The 14,562-nt window shown below is 47.1% G+C and overlaps 6 protein-coding genes across 6 annotated transcripts; 4 read left to right on the forward strand and 2 right to left on the reverse strand.

Annotated features, from left to right (window-relative positions):
* Window positions 1-383: 383 nt before the first annotated feature.
* N7509_012415 (PrpF protein) lies at window positions 384-2,339 on the forward strand (the record flags this gene model as incomplete). The annotated part of the gene is made up of 3 exons (XM_056637052.1): window positions 384-746; window positions 809-1,077; window positions 1,235-2,339. Coding segments are annotated over 3 exons (1,737 nt in total), but the record flags the coding sequence as incomplete, so codon positions are not given.
* Window positions 2,340-2,963: 624 nt separating this feature from the next.
* Window positions 2,964-5,365, forward strand: N7509_012416 (uncharacterized protein; the record flags this gene model as incomplete). Its single annotated transcript, XM_056637053.1, has 3 exons — window positions 2,964-3,100; window positions 3,158-4,370; window positions 4,427-5,365. 3 exons carry the CDS (start codon window positions 2,964-2,966, stop codon window positions 5,363-5,365), a joined length of 2,289 nt encoding a protein of 762 aa, XP_056483083.1.
* A 562-nt stretch (window positions 5,366-5,927) lies between these two features.
* Window positions 5,928-7,654, forward strand: N7509_012417 (general substrate transporter; the record flags this gene model as incomplete). The annotated part of the gene is made up of 3 exons (XM_056637054.1): window positions 5,928-6,087; window positions 6,137-7,544; window positions 7,600-7,654. The coding sequence occupies 3 exons, from the start codon at window positions 5,928-5,930 to the stop codon at window positions 7,652-7,654; spliced, it is 1,623 nt and encodes a 540-aa protein (XP_056483084.1).
* Window positions 7,655-7,756: 102 nt separating this feature from the next.
* N7509_012418 (uncharacterized protein) lies at window positions 7,757-8,131 on the reverse strand (the record flags this gene model as incomplete). Its single annotated transcript, XM_056637055.1, has 1 exon — window positions 7,757-8,131. The coding sequence occupies one exon, from the start codon at window positions 8,129-8,131 to the stop codon at window positions 7,757-7,759; it is 375 nt and encodes a 124-aa protein (XP_056483085.1).
* A 2,769-nt stretch (window positions 8,132-10,900) lies between these two features.
* On the reverse strand, window positions 10,901-12,168 carry N7509_012419 (uncharacterized protein; the record flags this gene model as incomplete). Its single annotated transcript, XM_056637056.1, has 2 exons — window positions 10,901-11,953; window positions 12,007-12,168. The coding sequence occupies 2 exons, from the start codon at window positions 12,166-12,168 to the stop codon at window positions 10,901-10,903; spliced, it is 1,215 nt and encodes a 404-aa protein (XP_056483086.1).
* Window positions 12,169-12,904: 736 nt separating this feature from the next.
* Window positions 12,905-14,280, forward strand: N7509_012420 (RraA family protein; the record flags this gene model as incomplete). Its single annotated transcript, XM_056637057.1, has 2 exons — window positions 12,905-12,908; window positions 12,956-14,280. The coding sequence occupies 2 exons, from the start codon at window positions 12,905-12,907 to the stop codon at window positions 14,278-14,280; spliced, it is 1,329 nt and encodes a 442-aa protein (XP_056483087.1).
* Between the last annotated feature and the right edge of the window lie 282 nt (window positions 14,281-14,562).

Here is a 14,562-nt window from a genome sequence, read left to right on the forward strand (position 1 = left end):
GAAGTTTGATAGTTGCAAATGTTTCGAAAGTCTTGGTAGACTAGGGATCATTTCAACGAAAACAGATTGATTTTCAAGTTGGCTGATCCTTTGGGAGCTGCGGCATCTTTGAAAACATGAAGCGCTTTAGATTGAGAAATAGCGGAGGACTGCAAAAGCCCGATGCTGCTTAAGTACACTGAGCCTGATCGTCGAAATTTGGACCGACCGGCTTGTTCCGATAGCTCACCTAGATAGAAACTAAACAATTCATAGGGCCATTGTCGATTGTGCTCTATCAATCAGCCACGTATAGAAAAACCAAAGTCAAAGAAAAAGATGGCTTCCAAAGTTTTGAAACATCTAAAACGATTCTCAGCCTGCGATGTACGTTCTAACCCAAGATTTTTGCTTCGATATTCCCTCTAATCAACCAGATTGGCGACGCGCTTGTAAAGCTCAAGCAGCCATATGGCGGGTTTCTTGATGGTCTCAGAATGTTTTCACCCAAACCAGGTACTAGTATCTACGGCCCTGCCACCACTGTGAAGATGGTTGAAACCAAGAGCCCGGAACCAAGTCCGCCATTGCATTTCGCAGATGCCAATGAATTAGGCCATGTGATGTATATCCAGCAGCCAAAGGGCTTGCCATCAGCATGTTGGGGAGGCCTCATGTCCACGCGTGCTCAGAATTTGGGCGCGCTCGGGGTCGTTATTGATGGCCGAATGAGGGATACGCAAGAACACAGGGACATTTCATTCCCAGTAAGTTGAGGCTGCCATACTTTGAAAATAATCGCCATAGCAATTTGTCAACTGATAAACAGGTCTTTGCCCGAGGAACTTCCGTCCTGGGCTCGAACACATTCACGCGTGCTTCCGAAATCAACGTGGCGTTGCAGTTTCAAGGTGACCTGTGGATTTACCCGAACGACATACTAGTCGGTGACGAGAATGGAGTAGTTGTCGTGCCCCCATCGTTAATGGAACAAGTTGTGGAGATCTGCCAGGAGCGCTCTGAGATTGATGGAAAGACATTTGCCGCTTTGCGAGCGGGCGAGCCGATGGGTCCGACAATCAAGCGACTTCGCAAGTAGTGTGTCTGATCGGATGCATCCGATGTCTGACTCCGATACGCCCACAATTATTTTAGGTTAGATATATGTCACAGTCCGCTTGGATTTACTCCTTGCTGCAATTTTCACAATGTTCAAGTTTTATTTTCAAAAACGAGCGACCTATGGCGCCACTAGTAGGAGATACGTGTCGAAACAGCACAGCCTCCCAGCAGCCTACTACCGTGGCGGAACCTCTCGTGCTGTGATCTTCAATAAGGCCCATCTCCCTCCGCGGCCTCAATGGGATGATATATTTCGCGGTGTCATCGGTAGTCCCGATCCATATGGACGACAGCTTGACGGTCTTGGTGGAGGTATTTCTAGCCTGTCCAAAGTCTGTGTCGTGGGGGAATCTACACACCCCGATGCCGACGTTGATTACACTTTCGTGTCGCTAAGTGTCAAGGGCACCGATGTTGACTATTCCAGCAACTGCGGAAACATGATAAGTGCCATCGGCCCATTTGCCATTGATCAAAACCTTGTCCCTCCAAACAATTCAGACTCGGCCGTTGTTCGCATTCATAACACCAACACTGGAAAAATAATCACTGCGACCTTCCCCGTAGTTGATGGGGAGGCTTCGTCCTGTGGAGATTTTACAATTGATGGTGTTGCCGGTACAGCCTCTCTGATCCAATTAGACTTCGTGAATCCGGCCGGCTCAGTAACTGGAAAGATGTTACCAACAGGCAATGCGATAGACGAGTTTGACGGTATCCCAACTACCTGCATTGATGTTGCAAATCCATGCGTTTTTGTCCAAGCAAGTCAATTCGGCGTTCGAGGAGACCTGACGCCGGAGGAAATAACGACTCACCCGGATCTTCTCACCCGACTTGATTCGATTCGGCGCCAAGCTGGAGTCAAAATGGGCATCGCTACGTCAACCGAGTCCGTCCCTGGAAGTATTCCGAAGATTTGCTTGGTTTCTGCGCCAGAATCCTCTAGTCCGGCCGCACCTGTCGATTTACTTGTGCGGGCCATCTCTGTTGGCCAGCCACACAAGGCTGTGCCAATCACTGTTGCACTAGCCATTTCTTCTGCCGCCCGGGTCGCTGGCAGCACGGTTGAAGCTGAGAGCTGCAAGAATCAAATAAGTGATGCAGGTATCACGATAGGCCACGCAAGTGGAAATTTGCTTGTTGGAGCTCAATTTGATAAGGGCGAGCTGGTTGCAGCAACAGTGTTCCGAACAGCGCGTCGCCTATTAGAGGGTAACATTTACTGGAAGAGTTAGATTGTAGATCAGTATGCAAATAGAGTCTTTGCTGTAGTAATCTCATCATCTAATTTGCCGTTCCAGTGAGAGCCCGGATAATTTCTTCCATCAATGTAAGCCCTTAATGCCTATGAAATTCTTGCAAGTTTGATACGGCAAGAAAATCTACTACTGGTAAGAGTTACATATTAACTTAAGTTCGCCCAGGCCACGCAGTAACTAGTCAAGTATGGCATATAATTAGTGAATTACATCTCAAAAATTTGCGACGTGGTGATTTTGAGGCATGGGTGCCTCGGGCATTGAGATTGTTGTGTCGTCCTTCCGTCTAGACAGCCTCGCTCTCCTCCCTTTCCCCTAGTCATCCGATAAACATACAGCAACGTCGCTCTCCTTCGCTTAGTTATCATCAATGATGGTCGTTCTGCTCTTGGTTCTCTCGCCGTCGGGGCCATGCCCTTATCATCTCCTCATCCCCACTCCCATGTGCCGATCGGCGAATTTCATCGGCTTAGCCGGCGGATGCATCCGAAAATCCAAAAGAGGGCCATTCAGATTGTGATGATTAGAGATCAAATAGATAAACATGAGGAGACTGAAATTTTGTGCAAACCCATCACTGCCTGGTAGAATTGTATCAACATGCTCAAGGCACGACTGGGCCACCTCCGTCTAGTTCGAGGCTTCGCCTCTCTCGCCCGAGTCCCATTGAGTCGACTTGAATCACAGACCATCAATTTGAGCCAATTCCCCTCCAAAGTCCAATCGCTCAGGGATCGGCAAGTGAAATGAATCCAAAGTTAACGATCAAAACTAACAACCATACTCTCCCTCAGGCTCAAGAGACCTCTGACGTACTCAGAGAAGGTGCTGTACAGCCACCTGGATGACAGCTTTGACGAACCTGTCGAAAGAGGCGCATCCCAGCTCAAGTTACGCCCTTTGCGCATAGCCTGCCAGGATGCGACCGCCCAAATGGCCCTCATCCAATTTATGTCCGCAGGAATGGAATCAGCCGCGGTACCCACGACGGTTCATTGCGACCATCTGATTGTTAGCCGAGACGGAGAAAAAGAGGACCTACCTCGAGCATTGAATACTCATAGAGAAGTATATGAGTTCATGGAAACTGTCTGCCAGAAATATAACATAGGATTCTGGAAACCGGGCGCAGGAATCATTCATCAAATTGTATTGGAAAATTACGCATTTCCTGGTGGGATGATGATTGGGACAGATTCTCACACGCCAAATGCGGGTGGATTAGGTATGGTTGCCATTGGTGTTGGTGGTGCCGATGCAGTTGATGTGATGGCTGGTCTTCCTCTAGAGCTCCAGGCACCTAAGGTGCTCGGTGTTCGCCTGACCGGTAAGCTTTCTGGATGGACCTCGCCGAAGGACATTATCAACGCGGTAGCAGGATTGGTATCAGTCAAGGGAGGAACTGGATCAATTATAGAATATTTTGGTGATGGCGCGAAGTCCCTATCAGCTACTGGAATGGCTACTGTTTGCAACATGGGTGCCGAGACAGGAGCTACGACGTCTATCTTCCCCTATGCACCACAAATGGTCGATTATCTACGTTCAAATCATCGTCATGATATGGCTGCAGCGATTGAAAGAATTGCACCGGAGCTGCAAGCAGATTTGGGTGCGGAGTATGACCGTGTGATCGAAATTGACTTGTCGACATTGGAGCCACGTATAAATGGTCCCTTCACGCCGGATCTTTCTACTCCACTGGCACAATTTGGCGATGCCGTGAAAAAAAACAAGTGGCCGGAGGATCTGAAGGCTGGCTTGATTGGCTCTTGCACAAACTCGTCTTTTGAAGATATGGGTCGTGCCGCTAGCCTCGCGCAGCAAGCGTTGGATGCGGGACTGAAACCGGTGATGCCTCTTTTGATCTCACCGGGTAGTCTCCAAACGCGTGAGACGTTGAATGATGCTGGAATTCTACCAGTGTTTGAGAAATTGGGAGCAGTAATGCTTCCAAATGCATGTGGTCCATGTTGCGGATCGTGGGATCGAGTTGATATGCCCAAGGTTTGCATAGCATAACCAAATCTCCTTCCTCCAGGCCGGTGGCTGATTATGTGCAGGGCACCTCCAACTCAATCATCACATCCTACAATAGGAACTTCTCTGGTCGCTTGGATTCCAATCCTCAAACGAATATATTCCTTGCATCGCCCGAAATTGTGATCGCCAAGGTCTTCTCAACCGATCTAGATTTTGACCCCACTGTCGATGCATTAAAAACACCATCTGGTGAGGAATTCAGGTTTCAACATCCGTCAGGCAAAACCCTTCCCAAAAATGGCTATTTGGATTCCGATACTGCATACAAAGCCCCTCCCATTGACAGAAGTGGCGTAGAAGTCAAGATTCTAGAGTCATCGGAACGGTTGCAAAGACTAGCTCCATTTGAGCCCTGGAATGGAGAAGACTTCAATGACTGTCTGATTTTGATCAAGACCAAAGGAAAATGCACCACCGATCATATCACTCCTGCTGGGCCTTGGTTCCGATACCGCGGTCACCTTGAGAATATTTCAAACAACACTCTGATCGGGGCTATCAATGCTGAGAACGACAAGGTCAATACTGTGCGTAATCATATATCTCAGAAGGACGGTGACGTACCTGGGACTGCAAGAGATTACAAAGCTCATGGCCAGCCTTGGGTTGTGATTGCTGACCACAATTATGGAGAGGGATCTTCACGAGAACATGCGGCACTGCAGCCCCGATACCTTGGTGGCAAGGCTATCATCGCCAAATCTTTCGCTCGCATCCACGAGTCAAACTTGAAAAAGCAGGGCATGCTTGCTTTGACATTTGCGGATGAGGCCGACTATGATCGCATTCGATCCCCGGATCAGATCAGTCTTATGGGACTCGCTAATCTAGAGCCGGGTAAACCTCTGAGAATGTCGGTCAATGGGGAATGGGAAACTAATCTCAACCACACCTTCACTCTAGAACAGATTGAGTACTTCAAGGCCGGAAGTGCATTGAATATGATGGCAAAACAGTGATATAGATTGTAATATGCTATTTTGATATCTATGATATATATTTCTTGCAAACTGAAACTTTTGAAGTATCCTACTACTCCAAGGCTGGACCTCGGGAGCCGGTATTTGATTTGTGCACCGAATTATAACGGCTTGATTCCACTGGCACTTTAATGGGTTGAGATGTTAGGGCCATATTAGTACCTACTATATAAAACAAACTTGAAGAGATTCTTAAAATTTCCACAGCGCACAAAACGTTCCTTTAGATATTTTGTTCCACGAGCATATTACCGGGATAGGTATGCAGCCGACAATGATAGATTCGAATAATGACATCTATGCGTACGTCCCCGAATGAAGAGATGGAAAGTTAGACAATCGGCTGTTCCGAAAAATTAGACTTCCAAATTTCGGTGCGAGCCGTTGGGAGAAATCTGCTCTTGTCATCACTAATCGGATGCATCCGATGGAATTGTGAGGATGGGTACCCCACATTCAGGGAGCCTGGGGTCTGGGTAGCCTCATCATCACATAAAACCACGTAACGTGCATATCAAATACAGCATGTTGAAAGGCAAAAATGACCCAACAAGGCGAATATCACAATTCATCGGATATGCTAAAGCAAAGGTCTTCCTTGGCAAAATATGTCCAGTCCATCAAAGAATCCCCAGGAGAGATATTCAACTGGCGGCTTTTCCTGACTGCATTTGCATTTGCCCTTGGGGGATGTGCCAAAGGTAGGCTTGCCTTCAAGTTAGTCTTGAAATTCGAAGCTTATGAGTCTAGGCTGGGATGAAGGATCTGCCGCTGCCATTACGCAGCTTCCATCTTTCCAAAACACGTATGAACTTGAGGAAAACTCCATATCGAATATCGTTTCCCTTGTCAACCTAGGTGCCGGAGTAGGGGCATTGCTATCGTTCTTATTAAATGATGCAATTGGTCGATTGATGTCGCTTCGCATATATCAGCTCATTTATATTGTCGGTTCTCTCATATCTTGCTTCTCCTCAGGCAATGCCGGGGCTCTTTATACTGGTCGAATTATTGCCGGTCTGGGAATTGGCGCTCTTTCAGTTGTTTGTCCAATGGCAATCTCGGAGATTGCACCCAAATCCGTTCGGGGACTTATGGCTTTGTGGTTTAATATATGCATGCTCGCTGGCCAATCACTTGGCGTTTTCATTGTTTACGGCTGCTCTATCCATGTTGCGCCCGGGAAGGATCTACAGTATCAAACTCCTTGGTTCTCGCAGACTTTAGCCCCCGCCATTAGCATTGCGCTCTCATTCATTACCGTGGAGTCTCCTCGGTGGCTGCTACTTGATCACAGACAAGAACAATGCCTTGCTGCGTTGATCAAGCTTCGTGGATCACCAGGCGATTCGAGTTGTGTGGACACCGAGTTCCAGATGATGGTCTCTAGTATGGAAGATCGAGAGGCTGGCCTTGGAAACAACATCAAGGTCAGTATTATCAAAGAGACCTTTTTGGTAAAGTCAAATCTACGACGGGTGCAATTGACTATTTTTGTCTACATCTTGGCACAAATGTCCGGTGCTAATGCCATCACCAACTATCTGCCTACAATTTTTGGTCTGGTCGGAATCACAAGCTCAGATGTTAAGGTTTACTCAACTGGCCTTTACACTATTGCAAAATTGATTTGCTGCTTAGCTGCATCGCTGTTCTTTATTGACGTCGTTGGACGCCGGAAGTCGCTCATGATCGGTATTTCGGTCCAAATCGTTTGTCACTCATACTTGACCGGCTATCTGAAAATATACCAAAGCCACCACGATAGCATGAGCAAGGGTTCAACCGATGCAGCATTAGCGTTCATCTATATTCATGCATTTGGATGGGCAGTAGGTCTTTACAGCTTGCCTTATCTTTTTGGCGCAGAGCTCTGGCCTAACAAAATTCGCTCGTTTGGCGGCGCATTGTCACAATGTTTCCATTGGTTATTCTACTTCGCTATAACCAAAGCCACCCCGTCATTACTTACTAGTCTTCATCAATGGGGCGCCTTCGTCCTATTTGTTGGGTTCTGTGTGGTTGCATTCATCTACACTTATTTCATTATCCCTGAAACGGCTGGAATGAGCCTTGAAGAGATAAACAGAATTTTCGAACGCCCCTTGTTTCTTCTTGCTAAGCCCCTAGGCCCTTTAGATGAATCCAACGAAGATACGTGAGTTGTTTTCTGATGATTAAGTGATCCTACTTTTTCTGATTCTAGATTATAGACCCGCGCCGTCGAGAGGTTTGAAAGCCGACCAAGAATGGGTGGAAAAGGCCTGAGAAAGTTTTTGTCTACACTCGGATTTGAAATTATTTTTCGCGATACGCAGTAGTTTAACACCAGGAATGAATGCGAAAACAATGAAGTCTCTACCACAATAATCAAAATAAACCCGCAACAGCAACAGCAGCTGCCCCAATAGGCGCAGCAGTAATTAACGGTCGGAGAGGACCAGCGGCTACATTGGAAGTTGTGGTAGCTGCAGATGTATGTAATGAATTGACACCACCGATGACAGTCAATTTGTACGAGGTGACAGATTCCGAAGGGATATTGGAAGTAGTAGCCGAGGTCGAGGTTGCATACTCTATGCCAGAGGCGGAGCCCGTGGCCGAATAACTGAACGAGCAGGACGCAGATAGAGAGCTAGCAGTGAAAGTGCAGTCAAAGTCTCTGGAGGCAGTGATTTGCAATCCACCTGTCCGTTCGGCAGTATAGACCCCGATGAAGCTGAAGGTATCAGGACCCCTGATCATGGTGAAAGGGGTCTTGATATGGCAGTCAGTAGTTGGGGCATCACTCAGACAGCTGATGAGATATGTTGTAGCGTCTGCGTTGATGCCGGCAACACTGGCAGCGCCGCTTGTATAGCGAGGAATATGAGAGTTCCAGAGGTATGCGTTTCCGAAAAACCAAATTGAGGTTGTACTTTCTGCAGTGGTAAAGGCGACGAAAGCAATGAGAAGAACGATAGATGAATTTATTTGGTTTTCTTGTTTGAATTATGACTGGAAAGCCAGGTAGAAGGGTAGCTGGGCTTAGAAGACTTTGTGGTATGGCCGAAGAACGCAAGACTATCAAAAAGTCCAAGTTCTGATATGAACTCGTCCTCTTTAACTTGCAGTGGAGGGTGGGTGAGCCTTGACTGGGGCCAAAAAGATGCCGAACTGGCTTACGGATCGCCAAGTTACAATTGGCTCTGCCTATAAGCAAATCGCGAAGAGGCATCGTACTTCGCCCGCCCCGAGGTTTGGCCGTCTTACTTGTCTTTACGCCCGAGTCAGAAACAAACGGCAGTCATTAATTGACCTGTTTGAAGTCAAAGTGGGGCCTAGATGCCAGCTAGGGCCCCGGGCGGCTGCTGAAGGTAATCAGCCCATCGGACAAGGCAGACTCTGAACGCGGGTTGACTGCTACTACCCACAGGAATGGGGCTTACACCGATATAACCGTATATTTCCCAGAAAGTGAAGGGGGAATCTTATTTTGACTGGGTTGGCAGAACTTTATACAGGGTTGAATGAAAAAGACTGCCCAGCTTCCCTAAAAAACCGTATTTGACGTTTGTATCAGCAGCCTGCATTTTCGTCGTTCATTAAGCGAGTGGATTTTCGTTCTTCTTCATAAAGTCCCCACAACAAATACAAAAGTGCTTTAGTATTCATATCCCCATTTTATTTGGAGCTTGAAGATAAACTGCTTGGGTAATGGAGAATGGGATATTTTTCAATTTGTACGAGACAAAGAAGTAGTACGACCCAAGTTTTGATTGCGGTCTCTTTGTTCTTTGTCCAGGAAGAGCAGCTTAAAAACCCAAGAAACCCACATCAGAAATATCGCGACTAGATAGTATACCTGAAGAGTGAGGCAAAATGGAAATCATCGATTTTTTATCATCAATCGCCCCATTTGTGATAGGCTTGAGTTGGTTCTTCACGCAACTTTTGAACCACATCGAGAGAAGTTCGGCTAACACGAGCCTTTTCACCACGGATGGTGGGTTTGAAGGTGAATTTGAAGAAAGTAAACCACCTAACCCGTACCACGAGCGCCGAAAGGCGGGGAAGAAATGGCGAAAATTGATTGAGAATACCAAGGTGTCCGATTCTCGGATTCCCACTGGCAGATCAAGTCTTACCTTTCAGAATATCGATGAAGATGAATCACTAATGGTTAAATGTGAACCTGTGTCTTATCCCTTTCTGTCTAGGAAGGCAGATTTTCTCGATAGAGCACCCACAGAGATCATTTGAGTATATGTTGGAGACACTACTTGGCAGCGATTCTGATTAGACAGAACAAAGATGATTTTCTCTGGGCGGGTTACACTGGACCAGGTGTGATAATCATTGAAAATCTCTACAAATCGAAGACATCCATGGCTCCTCATGTGTCTGAAGTTATCCAGGCTGTATACGAGCGCGACCATCCACTCGAGTCTTTGAAGCACATCTTTGTGCGTGTAAAAGTGGGCCAACAAACAATGACATGTATCCTGGACAATTTTGATGCTAGCGAAAGGCCCTGACGGGAAAGTGGGCTGCTCACCTGGAAGTCTGCTTCGCCGCAATATGATGCATTTTTGGGCTCTCCGCTCGGTAGGGCGATTGCATACTTTATTCTGGGGGCACATGAAAGAGGAACGAGACAGATCAAGCGGAAGTATGCCTGGCCTCAAAATGAAGACTCGGCTTACGTACGGTTTGATATTGAGAATTGTTTCGACTTCGAAAGGCAAAAAAGGTTCATCGCAATTTCTCGTCTCATAATACCCATGGTCAAAACAACATTCAAATACGCAGAGTTTCTGAGTCGAGGAAGACGAAACTGGCAAGGTTTCTGGCAAAGACACGAGGAGCTAAAGGCAACTAAAGCACGGAGAGAGGCTGAGAGGCTGCAGCCTCAAGACTCGGACTCGGAGTAGTTGGTGGTCGGAGGAGCGAAGGGAAGCCAAAACACCGAGAGAAGTTCTAGTTGGTGGTAGTTGGAATAGAGCAGGGCTAGAACTAGTAGGAAACTGGGATGAATGAATGGATATGTCATTTTTTGAAAGAAGTCCAAGTTCAATCAACATAGCAAAGAAGTTAAAAAGAGACATTGTTGTCAAATCGATTAACCCATAAAATAGGCATGTGTAGCATCTTTTAAATTCCGACACAGAATGCCAACAAATAGTAGAAATAATTTAAACCAGAGATTTGATCATAGGCAGTTGGAATGGAAAGTTGTCGACCTTTCGATATTTTAGTTAATCTACCGGTTCAGCATACTCAGATCAAACTTACAGCATACCTATGAATATGGCAAGAGGCCTTGGATAGAGTGGAGGTTTTAGAATATAAGTGAACGAAACTAGTAAATATTGAGGTAAAGTGAGAGATATGGAGTAGTTATCGAAGTTATCAGGGGGATATGTAGATAATTCAATCAAAAGGCAGGACAATTTGAAGTAATTACTTAAAGAGCATTCTTCTCATCGTGTCGCACTGCAAACCGTGAAACCTTCAGGATCATCATGTGTGCAGCTAGCTTTTTGTAATTTCGCTAATAGCGTGGACCACGTATTGGATATTACCTTCATTCAACCCACACACACTGATGCGGCCTGACGGCAACAAATAGATATGGAACTCGTGTCGAAGTCGAGAAACCTGCTCCTTCGTCAAGCCCGTATAGCTGAACATTCCAATCTGCGTTTCCACATGCGACCAGTCCTGCTGCGTCTCTTTCTCCAGCCCGCGCCTCAACTCCCGTCTCATATTCTTAATCCGTAAACTCATGATGTTCAAATCATCTTCCCATTGTACCCTCAAACCACGGTCACCCAGGACCTTTTGAACTATACTTGCTCCAAATCGAGGTGGATTGGAATATTCCCTTCGCACAATTGCCATCAGTTCACCACGCGCACCCTGTACCGAAACATTCCGTGGTAAGACCAGGTGTAAAGCACCGACACGCTCACCATACAGCCCAAAGTTCTTCGAGAATGACTGTGCAACGCACAAGCCTGGATGGTTTTCGAACGCGAGAACCTTTTCTGTAAAATGACGAACCGCCCACGCGTCACCGTCAACATCGCCAGTCGCAAAACCTTGGTATGCACTGTCAAAGACGACAAATAGCATCCTTTGATGACATAAATCGGCAATTTGCCGCCACTGAGACGGCGACAGGTCGACACCAGTGGGGTTGTGTGCGCAAGCTTGCAGAACGACAATGTCGTTGGGCTCGGCCTGATCCAAGGTATCCATCATCCCAGCCATATCCACTTGTTTTGTACTGGAAGAGTAGTACGGATATTCTGCAACTGTGACCCCGGTCGCCTCCCATATAGATTTGTGATTGATCCAGGTCGGCGATGGAATGAAAACGCGGTTTGGGCGAAGTCGGTCGGCCAAGAATGTGGCAGCAAGGTGGTTTGCACTTGTACCGGACACTGTTTGGATTGACCCAATGTTATCTTCAAAGCCGGATGCAACTGACCCGAAGATAAGTTCCTTTGCCAGGTTGATGAACTTTGGCGAGCCTGCTATTCCCAAATATTCGTGATTTTCATCACGAAGGCGCTCCTTTGCCTATAATGGTCGTTAGGCCCTGGGGTTGAACTTCAAAGTCCTAGTGGACGTACCATTCCAACGCTGGGCAAAACCCAGGGCTTTCCATTTTCATCACGATATGTTCCTGCGATCAAAGACACTTTGTTGGGATGAGTGTCTGCTTCGAAATCGCCCATTAAACCGAAAGCAATATCCTCAGAAGGAATGGGAAGTTCAAGCAAATGTGTTTCCATTTTGGAATTTAATGACTGAGATGGAATTCCTACAGTGAGCGTTCTTCTTTGGAGATGGCGTGAATGAGGTCTCATGCGTGTACCGAGGAAGCGACCTGGAAAGTCAGTGTACCTCGAAGCAGTCAAACGTCGAGAGAACATTATATAGCCAGGATCATAAGTCCAGTGAATCGCAGCGAAGCCTATGCTCAAGCTTAGTATCAGCCATCTCAGATTTTTGCCGAGTGTTTCATTGGGGTCAAAAAGCGGCAGATATCGGAGAGTTACCAATATACCGTTTGGATTTACAAACAAAAATTAGTCACATCTCGAAAGCCCGAGATGAGTTAATTTTTAATTTTGATAAAACTATTCAAGTATGAGATTACCCTAATATCGGTGTAATCGCGTGTTCCCGCAGGCCTAAAGAGTTCACTGGTTGTTGGGGAAGCTCGGTTGAACATCGGCAAACTCCCTTTTCGCCGATTCCATGATCTACAATCATGGAAAGGCGAGTGAACGGCATACCGGATAATTCCCGATCTCTAGGGCCATTTGTGCAACTGTCGTTACCTACCCTACCATAATCGCATGGTTCGAGCAATGACAACCCCGCCTGTCTGAACCCTACATATAGGTAGTAGCCAGGGCGGAGTAGAGTCTTTCGCCTCTACAGTTCTTCAAATCCAAGAAAGCCATTGAATAAAAATTACTGCCCGGGTGTTTCCATTACCTACCGATCACCACAGCCGACACCATGAGTCAAGCCAGCATTTGGACCGACTCTCAGCACTTGACACCAATACAGTGTCTGACGCCTTGGATTTTCTCCAGCTCAAAGGCGCTACATACGGACTACGACCCCTCTGGGACTGCCCGAAGATTGTTGGACGTGCCAGCACAGTGGAAGTGGGCATCAAGAAACAAACCGCACCCACGAAGCATCTTCTCACGCCAGTTATAGATGCGGTTACAACGGATGACCGGATCCTCGTTGTCTCCGGTGGTACAGAAGGGGTATCCTGCTGGGGAGACATAGTCGCAAATGCCTCACAAATGAGAAAAATCCGTGGAACAATCATCGATGGCATGAGTCGTGATATTGACGGTAGTCGAGACATCGGATATCCCGTTTATGGTCGAGGCGTGACCATGATTAGCGCACGTAATCGGATTGTGCAACTGAACTCCGGTTCGTCTCTGCAGGTCCGGGGTGTCACGGTCAGCGAAGGAGACTATGTGATTGCCGATAGATGTGGAACAGTGTTCGTCCCAGCCGAGCGCATCGAAGAAGTTTTGGACTTGGGAGAGCGAATCGACCATCGTCAGGCCCTTATGGTCAAGGAAGTTCTGGCCGGCAAACCCGTGTCTGAGGTCATGCATGACACGAAATTCGAGGCCATTCAACAGAATAAAAAGACAGCATCCGCCATACCCGTCGCGAAAGCGCCCAATCGCAACCCCAAGGATGCTAGTCTCGAAGATCAAGAGTTGTCAGCTCTTTTCGCCAAGTCAGATACCCCCGGAGTCTCAGATGCGCTTGATAAACTCGGAATCCCCGGCCAGGCATACAACATCATGCCTCTGGCTAATTACGAAGGAGTTACGGTCGGACCGGCCTTCACAGTTCGCTACGTTCCCGCCAGCAACCCACCAGGAAGTGTTGGTGACTTCATCGACGACGTCGCTATTGGTGACGTAGTGGTTATTGACAACGGTGGTCGCACTGATTGCACTGTCTGGGGCGATATAATGACCCAGTATGCTGGTCTACGTGGAATTGCTGGAACAGTTATTGACGGAGTATGTCGGGATGTGAACCGCGCGATAGACGAGAACTACCCGGTCTTTACGGCTGGACGTTGGATGCGAACCGGTAAAGATCGTGTTCAAGTTGGGGGAGTCAATGAGTCAATTGGCATCGGAAAGGTGCGTGTACAGCCTCGCGATATTGTCGTTGCCGATGCAAATGGCGTTGTTATTGTTCCGCGAGATCGAGCTCGTGAGGTTGCTGAGATCGCACGAAAGATCGAAATGAGTGAAGATGAGATTCGAGAATTGATCGCTGGGGGTGCTTCAATTGCGGAGGCGAGGGAAAAGCTCGGTTATCACACGTTGCAGCGCAAGGGATAGAACATATTTGAACCCATTTTCAGGCAAAGAAGCTGGATTCGGGGGAAAGAGTAGTATTATTTGAAAAGGCTTGGCCTACCTCGATTACCCTTTTGCCTTTTTTCCTGTTTTTTTTTTCTAGGCCAAAGGCGAAGGAAGATGTATATTTACGATTGAATTAGGACTTCAATATAACTTATACCAAGTTCGACAACCAAGATGGTCCAGGGATACTACTAGTAGTAGTGTCACCGATGCAGATCGTTAATGGGGAAAGAACAAGGAGAGCAACGCAGCTGAGTA

Source organism: Penicillium cosmopolitanum (genome assembly GCF_028827165.1).
Source record: "Penicillium cosmopolitanum strain IBT 29677 chromosome Unknown utg000011l:1.0-3548175.0:1.0-3550911.0, whole genome shotgun sequence".
Taxonomy (NCBI): Eukaryota; Fungi; Ascomycota; class Eurotiomycetes; order Eurotiales; family Aspergillaceae; genus Penicillium; species Penicillium cosmopolitanum.